The sequence below is a fragment of the Mytilus trossulus genome, chromosome 3 (assembly GCF_036588685.1).
Source record: "Mytilus trossulus isolate FHL-02 chromosome 3, PNRI_Mtr1.1.1.hap1, whole genome shotgun sequence".
Lineage (NCBI taxonomy): Eukaryota > Metazoa > Mollusca > Bivalvia > Mytilida > Mytilidae > Mytilus > Mytilus trossulus.
The window spans coordinates 46,664,741-46,691,053 of NC_086375.1; the positions used below are offsets into that span (position 1 = coordinate 46,664,741).

Sequence of the window (26,313 nt, forward strand, 5' to 3'; positions counted from 1 at the left end):
CGAGGCAAAACAAAATAGAAAAAAAAAAAACTATATATTTATCAAATAACAGTCAGTATCAAGACATGTACTACATAATTTACAATAACTATTTTTTAACAATACAATCGTCAATATCCCCCATAATAGTCAAGTATTCTCGTGTTAACATCGAGATGTGCTAGAAATGTGCTGAATGAGTTCCTCCCTCAAATTGTTATGAAGTGAGCATTCGATTGAAAAATGACAACTCTATCAGCTGTACATTACGATTTTTCAATTCCTAATGTAATGGGTGAGCACTGATTCTTAACTAACACATGCACTACCTTTCTTAAAATCTAAGGAAGCGTATAAACGCCACAAATTTTTTTTTTAATTTTCTTCCAATGTTTGCGTTACAACGCAAACCTTTGCAAAATAATGCAAACCTTTGTTTTTATCTTATTTCTTATTCAAGATTCAAAGGAAACAGTTGTTATTAATAGAGTAGGCTGTATATATTAAAATGTATCACTATTGTAGTCATTGCAAAGTAAAATCCTTGAACAATTAGATCATATCATTGACTTCAATAATGAGCAGAATAATATAAGAAAATGTGGTATGAATGCCAATAAGAAAACTCTTTATATAAGTCACTATTCCTAAAAGTAAACCATGATAGGCCAAAGTAATCTTCAACACGAGCATTAGCTTACACTGCATGAACAACAAACTATAGAGGCCCCCAGAAACGATATCCTTGTTACTACTAGTATACATATATATTACAAAGAAAATTAAGTAAATTGCGGTTATACGAGGGAAAAAAATCAACCCTGCTAATATAGCTATAACCGAATATAAATATACTACCACAGTAAGCTCTCGTTTGTGTAAAGAAGGTTGGCAAGAAATCTAAATAGAATGAAGATGTTTTATTAATAAAATTATATTCTCTCTACCATACTATTACATTATATTACATTTGTTAAACATTTAATTTAATGAAGTACACAGAATAGACTGCAAGTGAAGTAAAGCAGTCATATTCCAATTTGAAAATAAACACCCTCTATTTCATGTATTTATGTATTTTTTTACATAAGTTTCTATTTATGCAATTTCAGAGTGGATGTTGCTAAGGATAATATATGTTTCCGTGGTAACAATTGAAGTCAACAACACTTGACGATTGTATTTTAAAGTATTTTGTGCATTTTTCCTTTGATCTTTTTTTGTGATAATAGTCATATCATGCTTCTCGCTTAAAATGGAAAAATTATCGCTAGAAACTAAGGAGGCCACATGGAGTTGCTAACGAAATTGACAACGTCGTCATAGGTAAAATAGCGATAAACAGATTATCATTGGTCATCTCAATTTCGCTGTACCAGCTCAAGCGAGAAAATCAATCTCGTTGAGATGATCAACGATAATCTATAATTATCACCACAGAGTTTGTATTTTACATGAGCAGGAGCAGGATCAGCTTACACTTCTAGAGCATTTGATATCACCCTGGTCTTGTTGGTTTTACTATTATTTTTTGTATACAGTTATTTGTATTTTGGTTGTTTTGGGCCATGGTGTTGTCTTTTTGAAATCAACTTATGAGTTTGAATGTCACTTTGGTATTGCCCACCCCAATGAACTCTCTTTTATCATCTAGAGGCAAAGTATAATTTTAGAATTATAGGACAGATATTGGTTAGATCATCAACTTCCTGAGGACCTAAAACATCTCAAATAGAAAGACTGAAGACGATCAGGGTGTAAATATTGCTCTGATATTTTTCTGTTTTAAGTTTCAATCTGTTTATTATGTTATAGACATAGAATTTCAGAAACACTGATCAAAATAAGTTTTTATAAATTAAAAAAATATATATAGGTAATATCTAACAACAATTTTACAATCTCTAAACCATTACAAAATTCTGTGACAAAACACAGCCATCCATAACACAGAATATTCAAGTTTTACATTACATAAGCACTAAAATATCCCTGTGTTCACATGGTCAATTAGAAATGAAGAAATTGCAGAAACAGATAATGACTATGAGATAAAAAATAAAGATAACATACTTTTTTGGTTTTTGATTTTTGGTTTTGATCATTTTAGCTTCATATTTGAGCTATTTTGTGGTGGCCAGTTTTAAATGGTGGAGAAATCGTGAGTACCAGGAGAAAACCATGACCTTCGATAGGAAAATTGACAAACCTGTTCATTTATGATTGGAGTCGAATGCACCCGCACAAGTGGGATTTGAACTCACAACCTCAGTGTTGACTGGCTAGCTAGTGATAACAGTCGTAACTACTTAGACCATCTGGCCACCGAGGCACCTAAGATAACATATGTATTCCAGAAATAATCATAGGTTAAGGTTAAGAAATAACCTACACTGGAGTTTGGTGTTCATTATTGTCAGATACTTCATTTTAGATGTGACAACTGGTAACTGTACATATATAAGACAAAAAGAACCAACTAATGTCAGTATCAAATTCAAAGTTTGGATGAAAATGTTATGACAGTTTAATAATTTATGGTTTTATATACTGTGGATTCATTAATATTCGTTGGATACCAATTTTCGTGGAATTCGTGGGTACTGGTGAACCACGAATTCAAATGCACAACGAATAGCATATTTTGAATAGGTTTTGTATACAGTGATTGATAAAACCACGAAATCAAATATCCACGAATATGCAAGTTTTCAGCAATCCACGAAAATTGATATCCACGAAAATAAATGATTCCACAGTACTGCACATTAAACAAAACTATTGCCATAACATCCTTCTTCGTAAATTAAATGTAAGAAACTGAAAACCTGTCACTGGGTATGGCACAACCAGATAAAGCTTGATGCCTTACATCAAGAAGCTATGACAAACAGTGGCTGAGAAAATACTACAGAAATGGTTACAGACAGATAAATACAAAAGTTCAGTGGTAAAAAATTATACCCACTCCAAAGAAGACCATATCTATTTTCAATGTACATCTTGCCTTTAATACATAACTGCTTCTATATGTAACAAATATTAAACATATCAAATAGAACATCTAAGAATTTAAAATAACAAATTTCTGTATCATATCATCTCCAGACAAAAATTGCACAATAAAAATGTTACATTCATATGTTTACATGTATATAATATCGGATAAAATATTAATTAAAAATTTTTGTTTCAAATTTACAATAAACCATACAATTCCTGAATTGTACTTCCATTTTTCTTCATTTTAGAAAACTTAATAAATAGTACTGAATATTCATCTATGAAACATATAAACTTACAATATAATATTATCAGAATTACAGAACACTCTTCACACATTCAAATTCACCTCGTAATAAATATATAATCTAATATGTAAATGTAATAGGTCAGACAATGAGCTGAATTTCAATAAAAACCAAGAACAATTGTTGATAAAACATTTTGTTAGTAGAGGTAGAATGATGACTAATGTAAAAATAAAGCTGGAGAAAGGAAGCAAAAAAAAAAACCCTCATTTCTTTGAAAAGAAATTTGTAAGAGTGTTAACATTTTCAGTTTTCTTCAATTTCTTTTTAGGCTTTACAGGAGAAGCGGCACTCTTTCTCTTTGTAGTCACTTTATTACTTTGTATATTTTCCTCTCGAAACTCTTTCTGTATTTCCTGAGCAAAATGAAAATCCATATGTTCTGGAAGTTTCCAAACTAATATCTCTTTCCCACATTTTTCACATGAAGTCAAATCTGCTTGATTTTCTGTATTGTCAGTTTTCTCTTGCGTACACTGCTGAAAAAAATTGTCAAGATTTGATCGTTTCTTTTCTTGTTTCAATTTTGCTTTAGGTTTGCTCTTCATATTTTGTCTGATCTCATGCTGAATATCTAAAGGCAATGACAGGAAAACTTCCTCATCCATATTATCTATTGACGGAGGAGCACCATTATCTGTAGGAGCATCATCATAAACAGAAATGTCATTAGAAATGCATGATGTTTCAATGGGTGTCACTTTAGAATGAACAATTTCTGAATTATCTCCCTTGCTGGTTGAGTCACTGCTGTTTGTTGATTTAATACTATCACATGAGCTTTCATTTACATCAATTACAGCAGAGCTCACTGAACCTTTTCTCAGTTTAGAAACAAAAAAGCCTGACTTCTTACTCAAATTAACACTTGTCACTGATTCAGTTTTTATAGTCTCTGATCCTTTGTTGATACTTAAATCAACTGAATTGTCATTACTTAAATCAATAGATATTGCTTCATGACCAAGATCCACACAAACTTCTGAAGAGTCAGTATTTAATGAAGTAGTTTCTGAACTTTTACCAATAGACTGTTTTTTTCTAAACAGAGCCTGTATGCTTGTTTCTTGCAATTTGTTTTTTTCAGATGATGTACCACTTGAACTGGTTGGTTCACTTTTGGGGATTTCTTCTTTGAGAGTTTTACTTTTAAAGAATGACTGAATTGAACCCTTTGGAGATGATTCTTTGTTCGTTTGAGACAAAATTGGAGATTTGGTAACAGATTCAGATTTCTTTCCAAGAAATGATGATATATTTGACTGGCTTTTATCCTGAAATTCTACAAATTTTCCTGCTGATATACCTAAGCAAGTAATGGGTGGAGACCTGGAAAATAACATTCACAAAGTTATCATTAGTATCTGATACATAAAAAATATTTCAATATGACATGACACAGACTTAGAAAATTCACCATTACACAATTGCAATTGCTTTCCTGTATATTTATACATGTATTAAAATACATGTTTATATCAAGTCATACCCCCATCAGAATTCTTTTGGAGTTAATCTCAATGGTTAATTAGATGAATTCTTATCTAAAATACACTTTTCTCTGGTTGATGAAGAGATTGATTGGTGTTCAACGCCACTTCAGCACTAATGGCTATTTGAGGGTGGTTGTTTTTTTTGGGGGGTAGACAATTTTGGAGTTCCTATAGGTAACATGACCTTTGATAGGAAAACTGCAGGTCCTAGAAAATCAACATTATAGTCGCCGTCAGCTGAAATTCGTACCGGTTATCGGTAAAAATAATCTAAACTATCAACCGCGTTCTCTCGAGATATAGTTTTTCTCATTCCATTCATAAATTGCAATAAGAAAAACCACTACTGACCTACCTTTTAAGTGATCGCACTGTAATAATCCTGACCTTCACATTTTCCAGAATGTTTTCCATTGTAATTCCGCCATCTTCGTTTCTATGAGGATCATTTGTTTACATGTGAAATTCGTCATTTACGCAGTTTCCTGAAATGTTCTTTTCATTGATGTGATACGGTTTCCTGCGCTTTATGCAAATGTTATGAAATTGAACTCCAGGGGAACACTTCCGGAAAAAACAATGGCGGATTCCACCATTCAAAATAGTCTTGGAAAATGTGAAGGTCAGGATTATCACAGTGCAATCACTTAAAAGGTAGGTCAGTAGTGGTTTTTCTTTTTGCAATTTATGAATGGAATGTGAAAAACTATATCTCGAGTGAACGTGGTTGATAGTTTAGATTATTTTAATTGATAACCGCTATGAATTTCAGCTGACGGCGACTATAGAGTTGAATACAAATGTCATGTTAAAGTTTAAAACTGAAAATTAGTGATGAAAGGCTAGTGATTCAGAAGTTATAAACTACTTAGGCCACCATGGCCCAAAAATGCTTTGAAATATTGATTAAATATAACAAATCCATGCATTGTTTCCTGTAGACTTTTTGTAATTTGGATGATGTTTTAACTTGTTATTAATTAAATTGGCTTTGTGTTGAATCTGTGAACATAAATTTTATAGATAATGCCCCCTTTTATGTTAAAATATAATGTTGTTTGGAAATGCATGTCTACCTACACCATTTCTGCAAAAAATGTCCAGAGAATCAAGGAATTAATTTAGTTGGCAATTTTACCACATCTTCTTTTTTATATATAACAATAATTTATATATTTTGTAAATATAACTTCATAATTAAAACTGATACTAAGGCAACATTTGTAATTGGTTTTATCTATTTTAAAAAGAAAGAAAACAATGTCCATATGGCGTCTTACCAAGCTGATTGATATAATGGTAGAGTGTTAAGTTTCTGTATCAACGTGAAGGCATCACTAGCAAACTTCTGAGCATCATATTTTATTACTGCACAAGCTCTAGAGACAGAGATGGATGATGGTTTAGCTAAATACCTCACACTAACTGTTAATGACTTAGCACTTCTGTTGTTCTGAAAAACATTGATCAGAATAATTCATCATTCCTGCATTACTGTTACTCATTAAACAGGTTGGGACCACTACCTTATAAGGAAATGCATAAATTAACATACTTAGGTTCTCGCACATGTAATTATTTATTTACATGTGACGCAATTTATTTTTACCTAGGTTTTTGACCAATCCACTAAATGAGTCACAATGCATGATGGACTACTACGTGTTTACAATCAACCAAGGACATGTGTTATTTACTGAAATACAACACTTTTTTTCGTGCAATGCGGGATTCACAATTTCGCTTAGTTTTTCATTTTGTGTATCCTCATTTATAGTTCGTGATATATAGTAGTACTTCCATGCTCAAATTAACGAAGAGTTATTTATATGCGAAGAAAAAAGGGTTTGAATTACCGGATATATAGCCATTAACATGTTTGATGATGGCACAGAGATTTCATGTATTTGTCAACCAGACAGCAACGAAACAACAGTAAAAAAAACACAATAACCCATGAGACAAACTTACTTGTGTAAAGTAAGCAGTCGATACCAGCCGGTGCTGATATTTACGAGTACAGCAATTTTCATATAGACAATTAAGGGCAAATGTGTGATCCTTGAATTTTGTGTTCGTAAAAAAGGCGAAGAAATATTTACATACATGGCAGTGTTATCAAAATCTATAATTATTTATTTTTGTCACATTTAAGTATATGAGACTTCCAAACTGTTCCCTTTGTTTTGAAGGAAGTGAAGTCAGCAACAGTAGTCTCAGTTTGTTTTTAACAGGCTCGGATATTTGCCAAAATGAAAAAACACTTATTTTTAGCATACTGACATTATGATGTTTATATTTTTAGTTCTGGTCCTGTTAAAAAAAAATGTTCAGTTCAGAAAGAAGTGTTTCAATGAAAGTTTTTGTATTTTCTAAGCAGAAATGATTTTGGAATGACATTATAGCGGTTTAAAAAAGCTCAAATGATTTTGGAATGACATTATACCGGTTTAAAAGAGCTCAAATAATTTTCTTACTGGACATTGGTCATTTCATTGGATAATTATTTCATGTCGTGAAATTAATGCAGGTTCAATTCATAACAAAGCACAAAACCGGTTCAACTACTTTTGCAAGGCGAAAAAGAAAGTCGAATCGTGAAGCCAGTAATCAATATTTTTTTAATCTGAGCATGCAAATTGAAGATTACGTTATATATTTTACATTAAATATATTTGCAGAATAAAAACTTTGGTAATGAGAGTCCCAGACAGGACATTAGTTGACTGTTTTCCCACTTTTTTCACGTGTTTCAAGTAGTAGTTTACTCGTAGTAGCCCACAATGCATTGGAGTTCATTGAGTCGATTGGTCAGTTTTTCAATGCCATATTGGCCTCGTGTTTTAAAAACTATTATGCAAATTTATTCTGACGTCAGAAAATCTAGAGTTCTCGACCTGTTAAACAACGTTGAATGGTCTATAATAAACTTTTACGTACATGTATATGGAATAAAATTTAAAATTTAGAAAAACTAGGGAGGGTGATTATTAAACAACTCCACAGTAGGGAAATTGGTTGTGCATAACTTTAAATGTAAGAAAACATTGTTAAATTTTAAGTCTCATGAAATTTTACTAAACAAATCTTAAAATTCAACAAATCTTAAAATTCAACAAAGTCTAAAAAATGATAATGAAACTCTTAATTGTATAAACAATTCTATAAAAGTAGTACATAACTTCAACATTCCGTCTCTTTACAGTTTCAGTATCTACGTTGAAATTGGCATACTTTTTTAAGCTTAGTACTTATTTCGTTGGATCAATGGTAAAACTAAATGCCCTTTTGGCAAAAGTTTGATAGCATATTTAATTATATAACAAATATCACTATATCATCTTTATGTTTATTATTTAACTTACATCTTCTCTGTCCTTCTCTAATCTTTCTGTAACTTCTTCAGACAACTCTTTCAACCAATGCTGAACCTGAAAAAAAATCAAATTACTAAGTCTTAATATGACAGTACATTTCAAGGCATATGTGTTAGTCTATCTGTAAATGTGTGACCTAAATAAGGAAACATTGGTGAGTTAACAAAAAGTTATATTGTTTTAAGCTTAGACAAAATATAGTTCATATCAAATCTTTTATAAAAATAGTTTCAACTATAAAGGTACAACTATGGACGAAGGAAGATAACTCCAACTGAATTTTTTATTTTGCCGAGCAAAATATAATTCCATGTTTTATATTATATTCATTAAAGTCATATGAAACGAGTGACCGCTGAAAATAATGTTCATCCAACTGTTGAACCAATGCATACATATATCAAAAACTTAGTCTTCTGTGCATGATTTTATCATTTTTCCCCATGAATTACTATTATCAGCAATGGTTTTAATCAACTGGTCAGTATTGTGAAAATATGGCAATTTTAAGTTCATGTTTTGAAGCGGAAGTTTAATCAGTGTCACCAAGTTGTAAACAATCAACAAAGAACATCGATATTGAGCATGTGTTTAAAAAGTACAATCAGATATAAAAGTTTATAGCAGATCCATGCATATTGCAATCACTGGATTTTTACGTGGAGAGTCACTTTGCATACGTAAATATGTTGGCTAATTGCTTGCTTCCGCAAGCAATTAAAACAAGAGGCTCCAAAGAGCCTGTGTCGCTCACCTTGGTCTATGTGAATATTAAACAAAGGAAGCAGATGGATTCATGACAAAATTGTGTTTTGGTGATGGTGATGTGTTTGTAAATCTTACTTTACTAAACAGTCTTGCTGCTAACATTTATCTCTATCTATAATGAAGTTGGCCCAGTAGTTTCAGTGGAAAATGTTAATAAAAATTTACAAATTTTATGAAAATTGTTAAAAATTGACTATAAAGGACAATAACTCCTTAGGGGGTCAATTGACCATTTCGGTCATGTTGACTTAATTGTAAATCTTACTTTGCTGAACATAATTGCTGTTTACAGTTTATCTCTTTCTATAATAATATTCAAGATAATAACCAAAAACAGCAAAATTTCCTTAAAATTACCTTAAAAGGGGCAGCAACCCAACAATGGGTTGTCAGATTTATCTGAAAATTGTAGGGCAGATAGATCTTCATCTGATAAACAATTTTACCCCATGTCGGATTTGCTCTAAATGCTTTGGTTTTTGAGTTATAAGCCAAAAACTGCATTTTACCCCTATGTTCTATTTTTAGCTGTGGCGGCCATCTTGATTTGATAGTCGGGTCACCGGACACATTTTTAAAACTAGATACCCCAAAGATGATTGTTGCCAAGTCTGGATTAATTTGGCCTAGTAGTTTCATAGGAGAAGATTTTTGTAAAAGATAACTAAGATTTACGAAAAATGGTTAAAAATTGACTATAAGGGCAATAACTCCTAAAGGGGTCAACTGACCATTTCGGTCATGTTGACTTATTTGTAAATCCTACTTTGCTAAACATTATTGCTGTTTACAGTTTATCTCTATCTATAATAATATTCAAGATAATAACCAAAAAACAGCAAGATTTCCTTTAAATTACCAATTCAGGGGCAGCAACCCAACAAAGGGTTGTCTAATTCGTATGGAAATTTCAGGGCAGATAGATCTTGATCTGATAAACAATTGTACCCCATGTCAAATTAGCTCTAAATGCTTTGATTTTTGAGTTATAAGCCAAAAACAGTATTTTACCCCTATGTTCTATTTTTGGCCGTGGCAGCCATTTTGTTTGGTGGACCGGATCACCGGACACATTTTTTGAACTAGATACCCCAATAACAATTGTGGCCAAGTTTGATTGAATTTGGCCCAGTAGTTTCAGAGGAGAAGATTTTTGTAAAAGATTACTTTAATTTAAGAAAATGGTTAAAAATTGACTATAAAGGACAATTACTCCTTAACGGGTCAACTGACCATTTCGGTCATGATGACTTATTTGTATATCTAACTTTGCTGAACATTATTGCTGTTTACAGTTTATCTCTATCTATAATAATATTCAAGATAATAACCAAAAACTGCAAAATTTCCACAAAATTACCAATTCAGGGGCAGCAACCCAACAACAGGTGGACCGATTCATCTGAAAATTTCAGAGCAGATAGATCTTGACCTGATAAACATTTTTACCCCGTCAGATTTCCTCTAAATCCTTTGGTTTTTGAGTTATAAGCCAAAAACTGCATTTTACCCCTATGTTCTATTTTTAGCTGTGGCGGCCATCTTGGTTGGTTGACCGGGTCACGCAACACATTTTTTAAACTAGATACCCCAATGATGATTGTAGCCAAGTTTGGTTCAATTTGGCCCAGTAGTTTCAGAGAAGAAGATTTTTGTAAAAGTTAACAACGACGACGGACGACGGCGGACGCCGGACGCAAAGTGATGGGAAAAGCTCACTTGGCCCTTCAGGCCAGGTGAGCTAAAAACTAGAGGCTCTAAAGAGCCTGTGTCGCTCACCTTGGTCTATGTGAATATTAAACAAAGGAAGCAGATTGAAAATTGACTACAAAGGTCAATAACTCCTACAGGGGTCAATTGACCATTTCGTTCATGTTGACTTATTTGTAGATCTTACTTTGCTGAACATTATTGCTGTTTACAGTTTACCTATATCTATAATAATATTCAATATAATAACCAAAAACAGCAAAATTTCCTTAAAATTACCAATTCAGGGGCCGCAACCCAAAAACAGGTTGTCCAATTCATCTGAAAATTTCAGGGCAGATAGATCTTGACCTGATTAACAATTTTACTTCATGTCAGATTTTCTCTAAATTATTTGGTTTTTGAGTTATAAGCCAAAAACTGCATTTTACCCCTATGTTCTATTTTTAGCCGTGGCGGCCATCTTGGTTTGATGGCCAGGTCACCGGACACAATTTTTAAACTAGATACCCCAATGATGATTGTGGCCAAGTTTCAAATAATTTGGCCCAGCAGTTTCAGGGGAGAAGATTTTTCTAAAAGATTACTAAGATTTACGAAAAATGGTTAAAAATTGACTATAAAGGGCAATAACTCCTAAAGTGGTCAACTGATCATTTTGGTCATGTTGACTTTTTTGTAGATCTTACTTTGCTGAACATTATTGCTTTTTACAGTTTATCTCTATCTAAAATAATATTCAAGATAATAACCAAAAACAACAAAATTTCCTTAAAATTACCAATTCAGGGGCAGCAACCTAACAACGGAATGTCAGATTCATCTGAAAATTTCAGGGCAGATAGATATTAACCTGATTAACAACAGTGTTCCCGCCTGCCCTAAATAGAAGGGCGCCCCGCCCTTGGTGCCTTTACCCCCGCCCTTCTGCCCTCCAAAGCCAAAGAATGTCCCCCTCTGCCTTTTCAAAAGATACATTTTACAAATTTCATGCCTTCTGGCGTTTCCGGTGAAATTGTTATCTGATTGTGTAACACTAATTAACTGACAATAGGATTAAGTTAAATACCTAATGCCTTTGGCAGTTTTATCACCTCTGCTAATGATTGTTCACTGCTAATTAGTGGATTTAAGATAATTGAACAAATACTAGATATTTAATACAGAATGAAAATGACCATGTCAGCCATTTGTAATGTTTACGTATTATAGTATATGTACACATAAAAAAATATATTTTAAAATAAAATTTAAAACAATTTAATAGGCATACTAAGTTTTTACTAAATTAGTAGATTGGTAAAAACGTTTTGTTTTAAAACCACGAGTATGAAATTAAAAGAAGAACCAAAGAAATTTGTATTTGAACATAACAAGATTGCACCACTTCCTGTTTTATTTCTTGTATTATAATCCTCCTTACATAGGAGCACTTAACAAATGCTTTTATTTTTTAACCATAATGGAGTTTATACCTACTGTAATATATGCAATGTATTATTGCATCATTATAATATAATCATCTCTTGTATCACCTGTTATATTTATAAAACTCCCTACTTAGGAGCACTTTGGTGTGCACTTCTTAATACTTTTTTGTAACAATTTAAAGGATTACAAGTTAGGTAACTTTCAATAACCATGATAACACAAATACTATACATGAATGTCTAAACAAGTAATTTTAATGTAGATAATTTGATTACATAACAACTTCAATTTTGTTTAGCTCCATCTTTCAGAACTACTTGTTTATTTTTATAGACTTGTATAATTAAGTTATATAAATTATAAAATTAAAAAAAAAAGATTTTTCTAAGGATTTTTTTCCTGATCAAAATGCACAGTTTGCATAAATTAACATCAATTAAAATGATATGCTTTGTGTCATGGTATGATAATTTGATAATAAAAAAATCTTACTGGAACCAACACTTGGAACACATTAATTTCTGTGTAAGGTTAAAATACAAGTAATGTTCTGCAGCTGAGCCTAGCAATATATATATACATGTATTCAAGGTTATTAATACACTGCCAAACAGTGCCCTTACAATTTGGGTTATTGCGCTAAAGTGCCCTTTCAGACAAGTAGCCCCCTTCTGCCCTGAGATTCAAGCTGGAACACTGAACAATATTACCCCATGTCAGATTTGCCCTAAATGCTTTGGTTTTTGAGTTATAAGCCAAAAACTGCATTTTACCCCTATGTTCTATTTATAGCCATGGCGGCCATCTTGGTTAGTTGGCGGGGTCACCGGACACAATTTTTAAACTAGATACCCCAATGATGATTGTGGCCAAGTTTGGTTAAATTTGGCCAAGTAGTTTCAGAGGAGAAGATTTTTGTAAAAGTTAACGCAGGACGACGACACAATTTTTAAACTAGATACCCCAATGATGATTGTGGCCAAGTTTGGTTAAATTTAGCCAAGTAGTTTCAGAGGAGAAGATTTTTGTAAAAGTTAACGCAGGACGACGACGGACGAGGTGAGCTAAAAAGTAAACTTCTTCTGAATTTTGACAAATTAAATAATTTTCTTCAGAAAAAAGTATATGTACAAAAGTTTATAATGAAAACTATCCATTTTGATATAAAAAACCTATGATCATTTTTTTTAATTTGAGGTTTCATATGACTTTAAATAGCATAATGAAAGGAATCGTTACAATTTAGTGCTCACAAGCATTTGATTAAAGCAGTCACTGAATCATGAAAATGAGGTAAGAAGAACTGACATATGCCAGATAGATACTTTATAACAGAAGGCATCTGTATACAAGATATATCTAGGACTTCTATGTTTTGAAAAAGCTTCAGACAAAAAGATGAAACTGAATAAGCATATCTGTGTGTTTATCCAGAAAAAAAACAAATTTCTATGCAGCATATAATGCATATATTATACATGTACAATTACCTTTTCTTTTGTATCAAGACAAGTTTTTCCTTGAAAGTTTTTACTACAGCCAATAGATTTAGGAAGCTGTCTGGCTGAAACTGCCTCTTGTTCTATTCCTCTACATAGTTCATAGATCCAATGACTGAAATTTATCAATTCTATATCAAATATGGAAATATTAAAAGGCTAAATATCCCATAAAACATTATTCTTGAAGTTCATTTTGCATTTACACATGTATTGTATTAGGATGTGTCTTGCCTTTTAATGAAAATTAGACACATTTTGAGTGGTATACTGGTTGGCACGATGCCTCTTGTTTTAAGTTCAAATTGAGGTATCTGAATCATCACCATGTAATCATTGAAAAAGAAGATGTAGATTCTAAATAAATAATACAAACTCTTTTTTTTTTTTATTAATAACATGATACTTTTTCTAGAAATAGCATGAAATTAGTATATTTGATTAAAAATTAATATATGTCTGACTTCTTATTCTCAAGTATGACCATACTATTCATTAAGGTGTGGAAACCTTTAAAAAGGTATTTTATTAGTACATATATTGGCTGCTATTCTTCTTACTATCATGACTATGACTATACAGCCATAAGGAGTCAATAGAACGCCTTTTCAAAAGTATATAGCCTAAATAATTGAGTTTTATAAGGGTCATGTAAACACATTTCATAGGGATATCACCCATAAAGCAGGAAAATTGGCAGGTTGATTGATTTGCCAAATAAAAAGCCAAAGAATTGTAGCATCAATGATTTTGAACTAAAATTAAATATGACTGCTGATTAAGAATAAAAAGATGACTTTTACGTATACTACTGATGATTCATTTATTTTCGTGGATGGAAGAAAACTTGCACACTTGTGTATTTTTGATTTTTTTGTTTTTCCCAAAATTCGATGTTCAGTGGTTGCTGTTTGTTGAAGTGATTCATAAGTCTTTCTAGTTTTTCATTTTTATATAGATTAGAACATTTGTTTTCCTGTTTAAATGGTTTTAAACTAGTCATTTTGGGGGCCCTTTTATTTGGTGTTGAAGGCTGTACTTTGACCTATAACTATTTCCTTTTACAAATTATGACTTTTATGAAGAGTTGTCTCATTGGAAATCATATCACATCTTCTTATATCTTTATACAACCCTATAGAAAATGAGTAATTCATTGAACAATAAATTTGTGATCCATCTATATCCAAAAATCTATAAAAATTGGTATCCAACTAATAATCAATCCCTAGTATATAAAATTCAATCAATACTCTATCAATTCTAGCTATTCTTAAATAAGCCTACCCAGTTTTATCACCCAAACTATTCTGCAGTTCAGTTAAAGGAAACTTAACCAAATCTCCTATAAATTCAACATTTAGTTCTTCCACCAAGGATTCACCCAACTTGCCTCCAAGATTTCGTCTAAAAATACAGATATTGTGATAAGTAAACTGTTAAAATCTAATTCTGTACTTATATATATAGAGATATTTGATTAACACAAGCAGTGTTAACGATAATTGCTAAGTTTTTATTTAAGCCCCAGTCCCACTAGACCACGATCGCACCACGCTCACCGCGATCTAAATTAAATTCAGATCGTGGTGAGGTCGCGGTATGAACGGCATGACTATGTAAATTTTCGTTGCTTTCACGATGCTACTACGTCCTCAATACGCTTCTGCAACGATCTTGCTACGATTATAACACGTTCTCACCGCGCTTATTCTGCGACCTTACTACGCTTATCAAGATCTTTCTACGCTCATCACGTTCTCACTACGACCATACCAAGAGCTATCCGATTGCAACACGATCTAACCACGCTTCTACTGCGATAATAGCACGTTCTTACCACGATTATACTACGTTCAAACCGCGATCTTACTACGCTCTCAGCAATAACGTCAATATCATGTTCAATATCAATATAGTATTATTCCTTCATTTCAATTTCCGATTAATACGTAGATTTCTCAAAAAAAAAATACAATCATGCCACCAAAATCTACTAAACATGTAGGCGTGGTGTTAGGGTTGATGTAGAGGCAGATGGAGATATGATAGTAACGAATCTTGATCAAGTAGAGATGTTGGACCGACCAATCCGACCTAAAATACAACCTACTGCTGGTCCATAGAGCTAGAATGTCGATATTTTAGTAAACAATAGCAGATGTGAAACAGAGGTGTCAAAAGATATAGGAAGATGTGGTAGAGTGCCAAAGTGACAACTCTCAATCCAAGTAACAATTTTTAAAAGTAACAATTATAGGCCAAGATACGGCCTTCAACACGGAGCCTTGGCTTACACCGAACAGCAAGATATAAAAGGCCCCAAACATTACTAGTGTAAAACTGGAAAACCAACGGTCTAATTTATGTGAAAACAAGATGCATGGTTGAGCCGTTAGAGAAAATGGACAAGAAGTACCAATTACACACAGACAAACAAAACCTGGAAAGAATTAAAATATTTATAAGAAAATGACAATGAGAATAATGGTCATAGTATGAACGTAGTCAGGTCGTAATAGGAGCGCGATGAGGACGGCAAGGGCGTGCTAGAATCGTACTATTGTCTTAAACAGCGTGGTATAGTCGTAATAGAAGCGTAGGTTGGTCGCGGTGAGAACGTGGTGATCGTAGTAAGGTCGAAATAACGTCACAATGAGATCGTAGCGCAGTTTCACCGAATAGAATCACGCTTTCGCTACGCTCTCACTACGATGGTACAGCGACCTTTGCGATCTTACTTCATTCTTAGCGCGCTCTCACTACGCTTCTACTACGACCTGATTTCGCCACGACAGCACGACGTTTGTTTTGAACATGTTCAAAGTTTGCCACGCTCATCACGATCTTGAAGACCTCACCACGACCGTGATAGGACCTTACTGCGATCTACACGATCGTACTAAAATCATCAAAATTTGCATTTTTTTCTCAGATCGTAGTGCGATCGTGGCCTAGTGGGACTGGGGTATTAAGGAGGTTAGTTAAAATAAGTTCAAATATTGATCTATTCATGTACAAAATTTGTAAGGATTGTGCGGAACCCAGTGTCTTGCCTACTTTATGAATCTAATATATGTTTAAGAAACTATACCTGCAGATTGTATGTAATGTTCACTGGAAGAAAACTATGTACATAGTTAAGTAACATTGTCATAAACAAGCTTATGTCCAAGCTTGGTAGGAATCAAGGATAGTTTAAAAAAGTTATTAAAGTTTCAACAACTTTAACCAAAGAGTTAATATTTGTGGACATTGCCTCCGCCTCTAATGGAATGTAGGATCTCTATGTCTCACTTTTTCGACAAAAGTTGAGGCTCAACAAAAATGACATTATTAAAGTAATATGACTTACATTTTCCTAACAGGTAATGTACTGAACAGACCTTGTACAGAGCCATGTGGTGTAACTGTTTGTTTGTTCGGCTTATTAATACCACAGGATAATTTGGCTAACATCTAAAATATCAAAAACAAATTTGGTCAATAAATTATTCATATAGCAGTGTTGTAAATAGAAATAAAACACATTCAAATATATATCTGAAACAGGCAAATTTTTTATATCTTTTATAAGAAAGTGCTAAAGGCATGATAAACTAATCAATTCAATTAAAACGACTCCAGGGATCTCCATGGATGAAAATTGAACGCTGGATGAACTTACACCATCACAAACCATATCTACACCATACAGTGTAGAGTGATCGAAAGTATTTCATTCCTCCATAAAAGGAATGACGAACATGATAATTCATTGCTTTTTTAAATTATATTTTTTGGAATTTTCATTTTCATTTTCATTATAGAAGTGTCAATACTTTCATTAACTGCCATTTGTAACTACAATGTAATCAAATGCAAAGCCTTCATGCTCCCTCTTAAGTTGAGAATGACCAAAAGCAGTCATGAAGGTCCCCATGTAGATTTCTTGTTATTTTGGTCATGAACCCATTGCCGGTATGGCTGATTTGCAGCAACAACAAAACGATTTGTACTGGTTATGTAAAAGGTTGAAGAAATTTTTATAGCAAACGTTGACAAATGAAAAGGTTTTTAATGTCTTTATCTAGCAAATTGATGATATGCAACATGCATCTTTAGAGTATGAATATAAACTGGAAACGTGGATGTATCAATTTCATTGTAAACTACGAAATAAATTCTGACAGAATAATGATATGATATTTCTTCACAGTAAATATTTAAGTTTTTACTTTTTAACTTTCAAAGTAATTCTATATTATCGATACAGCAGGACTCAAGTTATCTGTGATTAAATAATATTAATGTTTTACGTTTTATTTTGTACTTCTTGAAATGGGGGATGCTAATAGCAAAAGTCAAAATAAAAGCGGGCCGCCATCATTAAACAGACAATGGAGACCCCTGGACTCTTTCCATAATATCATCTTTTTTTTTTGGAGGGGATTTTCTTTGCAATGCTGAAAATTATTTCTGACAAATATTACAATTTTTCTATGATAACAATCACTCATAACAAGGTCAACTATATCAAAGCCATACTTGTGTTGGTTTACTGTATAACTGTTTTGGAGTTTGGTGGGATGTCCATTTTCATTGAACTTGTACACATTTTGTGTAGGGGCAAGCTCAACCCTGTGCTGTCTTTTTTTTTTGCTGTGTTGGAGACCTATTGATGGCCTTGGGTTGATTTCATCTCTTTAATAGGTCAGGTTGTTGTCACTTTCCATTCTCAAGTTTGTCTCATTGACGTATACCCACATTTCCTTTTATTCGTACAATTCTAAATAAATGTAAAACCTTATTGTGAGCAATACCAGCAGAACATCTAAAGCCAGTCTCTTCATAGACAGCTGCTCTCATTTCCTCACTAATCATTGCTCCCACAGCTAGCTTCTTGTCTTGTATATTGTTAAAATCATCTCCTTCATAGACAGAATCTAACCAGGATTCCAAGCCTTCCTTCCTGTCTGAATAAAGGTATCAAAACCAGGTCCGTTATCAATAACAAGCAAATCAATCTTTCCATGGTATTAAATGTATATACAGATTTTTAGGTTGAAAATAATGTAATTTTAACTATTTTTTTCAAGCTGTAGCTTATCAAACATATTTAAGTCAATGTTGAATACTGTAATTAAAGAAATTTCTGTATACATTTATTATTGTGATTGCCAACATGTAAGGTTAGTTACAATGATACCAGGAAAGGCTGTATTCTTTTTAATTTTTTTTACTTGTGTAATACTGTAAATTCAGAAATTATTGTGTGCATTTATTATTGAAATTTTGTCATTTTTGACTTATTAGCGATTTTTATTTCAACAATTTCACAAAAAAACGGTTTAATTTATATAAAATATTTCAAAATACGAGTTTAAATTATTGGGTTTACAACTCTGTCGCATTTTTCGCAATAATAAAAACCTTGCAATAATTTCTTAATTAACAGTATCCTTCAACCCCCCAAGTTCGTCCCACCCGCAAGTTTGTCCACCATCATTGTTTTCATTTATCGCGCATGCGGAAGACCCGTGACGTCACTTACAAGCTGATCAGCGTTCTATATATAGTAAAGAACAACGTGGAAAAGTGAAAACAAAACATGAGATTGAAACAGGCAAATAATCATAAAAATAAAAAAATCTTTGTCAAAACCGCCATTTATACTAATTCCCTTTTCTAGCTATCTTTAAATGGATTTTTTAATAGTAAAACACAGGGGAAATCCCTTCTAAACTGAGTTGCCGATTTGTTTACATTCCAGTGATCAAGACTGATGACCTATAAAAGTATGTCAGGCCAAGCATACGTAAAAATCGTATCTTACAAATATGGAAATTTTAATGATTTTTTTGCACAGATTATGAAAAATTCGGGAAAAATTATGAATTATCGCTATAAAATGGCTTCTACTGCCGAATGTGATTTTCCCACAGCATCATGGTTGCTAAAAAAGCTAAGGCTTTGTTAATTCCAGACCAATATTTACAATAGAGGGCTCAAAATATAGCTGAGAATTTACACTTTTCATACAAAGAAATAGATATACACACATACACAATGTTAAAACAAAAAATACAGCAATAAACAAAAGACATCTCATTACATTTCAGGCTAAACCTACCTTCCTCAGACATGATAAAAAGTACAGGTTGTACAGCCCCACAGCTTTGACAAATGCATATATATCCGTAAAGAATAATGAAATGTCACAAAGAAAAGCAGCTCTTCAATTTAATGTCCCAAGGCTATTTGTATTCAGATATCGCAGATAAAATTTATTCGTTCATTGTGTAATCATACGTTTTTTGATTGAGTTAAGTCTGCCAATTGATATTTTATCGTATGTTTTTCTATGTTGTGATGTTATGCTATTGTTTCAGAAAAAGGGAGAAGGTTTGGGCCCATTAAAACGTTTAATCCCGCTGCAAATGTTTGCACCTGTCCTAAGTCAGGAATCTGATGTACAGTAGTTGTCGTTTGTTTATGTAATATATACATGTTTCTCGTTTCTCGTTTTGTTTATATAGATTAGACCGTTGGTTTTCCCGTTTGAATGGTTTTACACTAGTAATTTTGGGGCCCTTTATAGCTTGTTGTTCGGTGTGAGCCAAGGCTCCGTGTTGAAGGCTGTACTTTAACCTATAATGGTTTAATTTTTAAATTGTTATTTGGATGGAGAGTTGTCTCATTGGCACTCACACTACATCTTCCTATATCTATCTATGTGATAGAATCACTGGCAAAATAAGTCCAGATTGTGTCACCACTGGAAGGGCACCTGTCTTTTCGCTTGAAGAGGAGGCACGCATTGTGGAACATGTAAAGTCCATGGCTTCATATGGATATGGGTACACTAGACAAGAAGTTACAGATCTAGCTACTGATTTTGCCCACACAATCAAAATAAAACCAAGGAGTGAAGAATTTACCTTGAGATGGTTTGAGGGTTTCATAAAAAGATGGCCAGAACTTAGAGTGGTGAAACCTAGAAGTTTGGAGATTCTTCGTGCAAAATGTGGTTCTGTTGCTTATGTTGAAAAATACTTTGCAAGCTTAAAGGAAGTCGTCCTAAAATACAATCCTCAAGATAAACCGCATCTCATATTTAATGTTGATGAGAAGGGTATAACACTGAATCATAAACCACCTAATGTTGTATCTGGAATCGATTGTAACACATCATCAGTAACATCTGGAAGGTCTAGTACTACCACCATACTTGGATGTGGCAGTGCCTCAGGATTTGCTGTTCCTCCATATTTTGTATTTGAAGGGAAAATAATGAATTGATGAAAGGTGTAACACCTGGTGCTGTTGGTGCAGTATCAGACTCAGGATGGTCCAATACCAACATATTCAGACAATATTTAACAGATCATTTTCTTAAATACATCCCTGGTAGAAACAATGACAACGTACTTCTTCTCCTCGACGGACATAAATCACATCTAGCAGTTGACATAATTGAATGGGCACAGGAACATCACATCATCATTCACGTCTTACCAGCTCATACCTCACATATTTTACAACCTTTGGATGTTGGATGTTATGGGCCGTTGCAGCGTATTTACGATAATGAATGTCACAAAACCTTACGTAAAAACTCCTCAGTAATAACCAAATATAATATATGTGAACTAGCCTGCAAAGCATACCAGAAAGCACTGTGCCCAGAAAACCTTCAGTCAGCATTTAGAAAGACTGGAATATACCCCTTGGATAAGACTGTCATCAACCAAGATCAACTGAAACCATCAGAGGTATTTACAAGAAATGAGGAATGTAAAGAAACTACAGAGACTACAGATGAACCAAAAACAGATGAGATCCAAATGCAAGAAGTCCAATTAGTCGAAGTTGATATGAATAGAGTAGTAACAGAAGCTGTTGAAATTGCTGTGACTGTGACTGATGTTGTTGAAGATATGCATTATGCAAGACCATGATACTGCTGTACCACACTTCTTTGCGGAACGAATAAACAAAGTAACAAACTAAAAAAAAATGAAGTCCGAAAATGACAAGAAAGAAAGAAAAACACTTGGAAAGATTGTCTCTGGTATGCCAATAACTGAAAGTGAGGTAGCAGAAAAGGTTAAACAGCAGGTTGAAAACCAAGCAACCAGAGTTGTAAGAAAGCTGGAAAACAAAATAAAAAGAATACCTCCACTTCTGCTTCATCACTTACATCAGGACCTAGCCACACTAAACTTGGACCTAGCAACATATCTAATAAACCAGGACCTAGTCACAAGTCTCCAAAACCAGGACCTAGTCACACATACATTGATGATTCCATGGACTTCATCGATACAGACGATGAAGACATTCCAGAAGTCGAAATTATGCTGTGTGTGTAAACAGTTTACCCCCAATCAAATTAGACTTGGGGTTGGTGTTGAACTTACCAAATGGGTGCAGTGTGACAATTATAGGTGCAAGCACTGGACACATCTGAAATATTGTACAGAATTGAGGGCTGTGAAGAGAAATACCAAGTTTTACTGCATGCATTGCAAGGACATGGAATAGACAATTTTGCCAAATTTTCTTGTTATTGTTACTTGTTGAAAATTTTATTGTTAATTATTTATTTTTGTTGATTTTTTTCAATACTTACCCTTTTAACTTAACTTTGAACAAAAAATGCGAAAATGCAATGTGTTTGGCCTAACCTGTGTGACGTCACAAGGTTGTACATCCCGTGGACGAACTTGAGGGGCGAAAGTAGAACAAGCATTGATTTCAAGTAAGTGTTCACTTTTGCATTTCCGTTATACTACGGTCTTCTGTTGATTCTTTTTCATGCCTAAGATTAGAATTTTATTGAATCTTTATTACTGCAAAATATCGGGAATATACTGGAAACGTAGCTGAAAATGCACCGGGATATTCGTTAGGTGGACGAACTTTGGGGAGTGGAGGATATGTAAAAGAAGCATGTTCTCCACAAAAAATATGACAGTTAGAAAAGCTGACAATTTAAAATACCTTCTTGTTCAAAGCCTACTATGTGTGTATTCTGTAACAGTTCTGGCTGTGCTCTTTTGTCCATCCTCCTTTTAACTTCTTCTGTAAGATCAATGTATGCCTCATCAACACTAGCTCTCTCTACACAGTCACTGAACTTACTCAGAACATTAATCACTTCTTTTCCTCCATCTCTAAACCTTTAATAGATTCAAGTGAATATTTTTTTAAATAAAGCTTGTCAATATTTTCAGAACTACAAATTAAGTTTTTATACATAGAATGACAGAGAAAAGATATGATGTGTAGATTTCAAAAACAAACAAAAGGCTAAAACAACACTTCAGTTTGAGAATTTTTCCTTAAATAAAAACTGTCTTCACTTATTTGAAGCAGAAACGCCTTCTATCATTTGTACCTGTATCTTTTTAGAGCACAGTAGTTCAATACCCATAAAGCCAACAGTTCCCTTGCTTTAAAATGATTCACCATATTAATATTCTTATTAACTGAAAAGCAGCACATAAAAAGAGACCATAAAATCCCCTACAAAACTCATATGAGCATTATTGAATTGGAAACTCTTACATACACATGTGTCAAGTATCTGAATACACAGTATCAAATAAATCAAGTTTATGAAGATAGCAAAGAAAAAGATATACTTAGTAAGGTCTGCTTTTCCTCTGTACTCTGGTACTCTAAAGAAGTGTATGTCTGGACACAATTTCTTAGCATCATCACCCCACATGTTCTTGGTTACACCACAAGCTCTTGCTTCATATCCAACAGCAATTATCCTTCAGTTAAAAAAATAGACAATACAGAACCTTTCAAATTATGTCAGTCACTTAACCTTTCAAATTATGTTGTCATTCACTTGAAAAGTTCATCAATTTCAGTAATTAATTCAACAATAGGTAAAAACTTACACATTTTAATCATGTTAATGTTAATGTTTATGTTCTGATTTCTATCCTATTACAAAGACTGTGTTAATGCTGTTTTTGTGAGCCTTAATCTAAATGATAAGAGCAACATGTTTATCAGTTGTTCTGTGGTTTACTCTCAGTAAAATTTGTACATGTGAAACATTAAATTAATCTGAAATCTATACACTTCCTTACCCTCCTCCTTTCCATTTTTTGTATTGAACCACAGCGCACGGTTTTCCCTTGTATTCTGGTTGTAATCTTTGTTCCACTTGTACATAGAAACAATCCATATCTACTAAGGCTACAACTCTGTCCATAGTCTGTAATATATCCTGTAAAATAATAATAACAAAATAAATATTTAGTTATTTACAGACAATGACAGAAAGATATTTCTGAAAACACACAACAACATTAATAAGGATATAAGTTGATCAAGATATTTTAATTATTTCTATTCAAATAAAAACATTTGGAAAAGTTATACTTCCTTGTGGCAGTTGTGTGTCAATGATTTCAAGCAGTTATTCTATAAGATGATGAAAAGCTGTTCCTATAATTGTTGTAACTTATATCTGAATTAATGCTTTAGGTAAAACTCATAATAAATTGACAGAACAAAACATACAATAAGGAACCCCTTCTTTCAACATCACACAAATGCATGCTTTCATCAGTACTGTTAAGCATCCCTTTGTGTGAAAAAAATATTAGCTGTGCATATAAACTGTTGATATTGACAGTGTGAAAATGAAACAGTGATGACCATGTCCATGCATGTTCTAATATTCAACTGACTGATATATAATTTTGCAACACATTTCCAACCTTGTTTCAGAAAATGTCAGTATTTGTTGTTAGTCTATTAACACAAAGTTGTCATGATATGTACCTAAGGGAACTACCATTTGATTTTTAAGGGGGGGGCTAGGATGAAAAATTTTGTCCTGCATTTTTTTTAGCTGTAATCTCTCTCCTGCCTTTTTTATTTTTCACTCTGTTCGGTCCTGCCTTTTTTTTTTACTCACAACTCCTGTCCTGCCTATTTTTTTCTAATTTCATCCTAGCCCCCCCCCCCCCATAAAAATCAAATGGTAGCTCCCTAAATTGGGTTATTTTGGTTGTGGATTTATTTTGGTTTATTTGGTGCCTCCAACATGTCCAATGAAAGTTCCAAAATTAAACACACAAAAATAATCAAAAACTAAATACTGAAACTCCAAAATTGTGTATTGGTAGAACAATAAAGATTTGTTAATTGTGAGGGAAAACATTTTAGTTATCATATATCTTTCATAAATTCAAAAGATTTAACAATTTAATGTTTTTCTTCAATGAGGGGGGTAGGAGGGGTCCTGATCCAGAAATCCCAGGCTTAAAAACACGAAATCCTGAGGTCCCTAATTTAAATAAAGTAAATCCCAATGTCCCGAAATCAGAGATAAAGAATTCCTGGATCCCGAAAGGGTCAATCCTGAAATCCCAAGCTTAAAAACACCTGATCCCGGAGTCCTGATAAAGGTCCTATCCCCCCTCTTCAATGGATTCCAAATGTTATGGTCATAAGAGTGAGACGTCATATACATGTATTGAATGACGTCATTGTTTGTCATGCAGCGTCACAGACATACATGTACATGTGTTGTCGTATTTTCAGTTTCTGGGACATGAAATGCAACATTAAGGTTCATCATAACCTTTTGGCTAAAATGGCCGTATTTACACCCCAAAATTTACCCTGAGTACAGACTAACCTATACACCTGCAACAGTTTTAAGGGATGGCAGGAACTAGATATATAAATTTTAAATGCATTTTATGTTTTAGAAAATTATAAACTTTTCTAGATTTTGCTATCCATTTTTTTTCGTTCCTGCAGAAGGTGAAAAAATTAACTAAGTAGTGAAAACGATTGAGAAGCTCCCCTCATATAATCTATGTTGTGAGTAGTATTGATTTAAATGGACAATAGATAGACAATAGACACCTGTAAACAATAGGTGATTTAACAGGTTTAAACTGTGTAACTGAGTGGACCGTATCAAATGAAACTCGGGTGTTTGTTTATTTTGCTATCTTCTGCAGACTGAAAAAAAATGGACATCAAAATCCAGGTAAGTTTGTAATTTTCTGAAACGTAGACTTCATATAACTTTTATATATCTAGTTCCTGCCATGCCTTAAAACTTTCCTGGATGTACCAGTTTGTCTGTACTCATAGTAATTTTTGACGTGTAAACACGGCCATATTTTTCAATTCCTTATGATGAACCTTAAAAAACTGAAGACAAAAGGGGATTAAGTTTTGTCGTGTGATGCAATTTAATTTCCAAGACCCAGGGGAGTGGCAGGCCCCTGGCAGTCTACCCCCTCCACTTTTAACGTGTCATGACTGGACCGGGAGCTTCTCATGTCAGTTAGTGGTCCCCCTGATGAACAGTTCTAAATCTGCCACTGATTTTTTTATGAAATGGCAGTCTACCCCCTCCACTTTTAACGTGTCATGACTGGACCGGGAGCCTCTCATGTCAGTTAGTGGTCCCCCTGATGAACAGTTTTAAATCTGCCACTGATTTTTTTATGAAAGGTGCTTTATGAAAACGTCGCTTTTTCGTTTCATTGACACTCATCGAAAAGAGGGGCGAAAGATACCAAAGGGATATTCAAACTCATAAATCAAAAATAAACTGACAACGTCAACATCAAATCTAGACGATCACGATGTGATGAACTTACATAAACATCTGCTTAGATGTAAATTTCTTTCTTCAATTTCTAAATTATGTAAACTCCCGCTAAATTCTCTGGTTCCTAATTTTAGAAACATGTGTGGAGTCATGGAACGG

The 26,313-nt window shown here is 33.3% G+C and overlaps 1 protein-coding gene across 2 annotated transcripts; it reads right to left on the reverse strand.

Moving 5' to 3' along the window:
• Positions 1-229: 229 nt before the first annotated feature.
• LOC134711635 (DNA polymerase eta-like) lies at positions 230-26,305 on the reverse strand. 2 transcript variants are annotated; one of them, XM_063572371.1, is made up of 11 exons: positions 26,204-26,305; positions 23,660-23,799; positions 23,198-23,332; positions 22,554-22,732; positions 18,354-18,523; positions 16,924-17,027; positions 14,856-14,975; positions 13,560-13,683; positions 8,149-8,214; positions 6,064-6,236; positions 230-4,619 (listed from the first exon to the last, which is right to left on the reverse strand). In XM_063572371.1, exons 2-11 carry the CDS (start codon positions 23,782-23,784, stop codon positions 3,497-3,499), a joined length of 2,319 nt encoding a protein of 772 aa, XP_063428441.1. In that variant the 5' UTR covers positions 23,785-23,799; positions 26,204-26,305; the 3' UTR covers positions 230-3,496. The 2 variants fall into 2 exon arrangements, with proteins under 2 accessions (XP_063428441.1, XP_063428442.1); XM_063572372.1 differs by having other exon boundaries at positions 26,160-26,236.
• Positions 26,306-26,313: the final 8 nt, after the last annotated feature.

Coding starts and splice junctions, on each gene's coding strand:
- LOC134711635 (XM_063572371.1), bottom strand. CDS start 23,784: ATGGACAGAGTTGTAGCCTTAGTAGATATGGATTGTTTCTATGTACAA. Junction 13,684..14,855: donor AGTTTGGGTGATAAAACTGG/GTAGGCTTATTT, acceptor GATAAATTTCAG/TCATTGGATCTATGAACTAT. Junction 8,215..13,559: donor GTCTTGATACAAAAGAAAAG/GTAATTGTACAT, acceptor ATTTTTTTTCAG/GTTCAGCATTGGTTGAAAGA.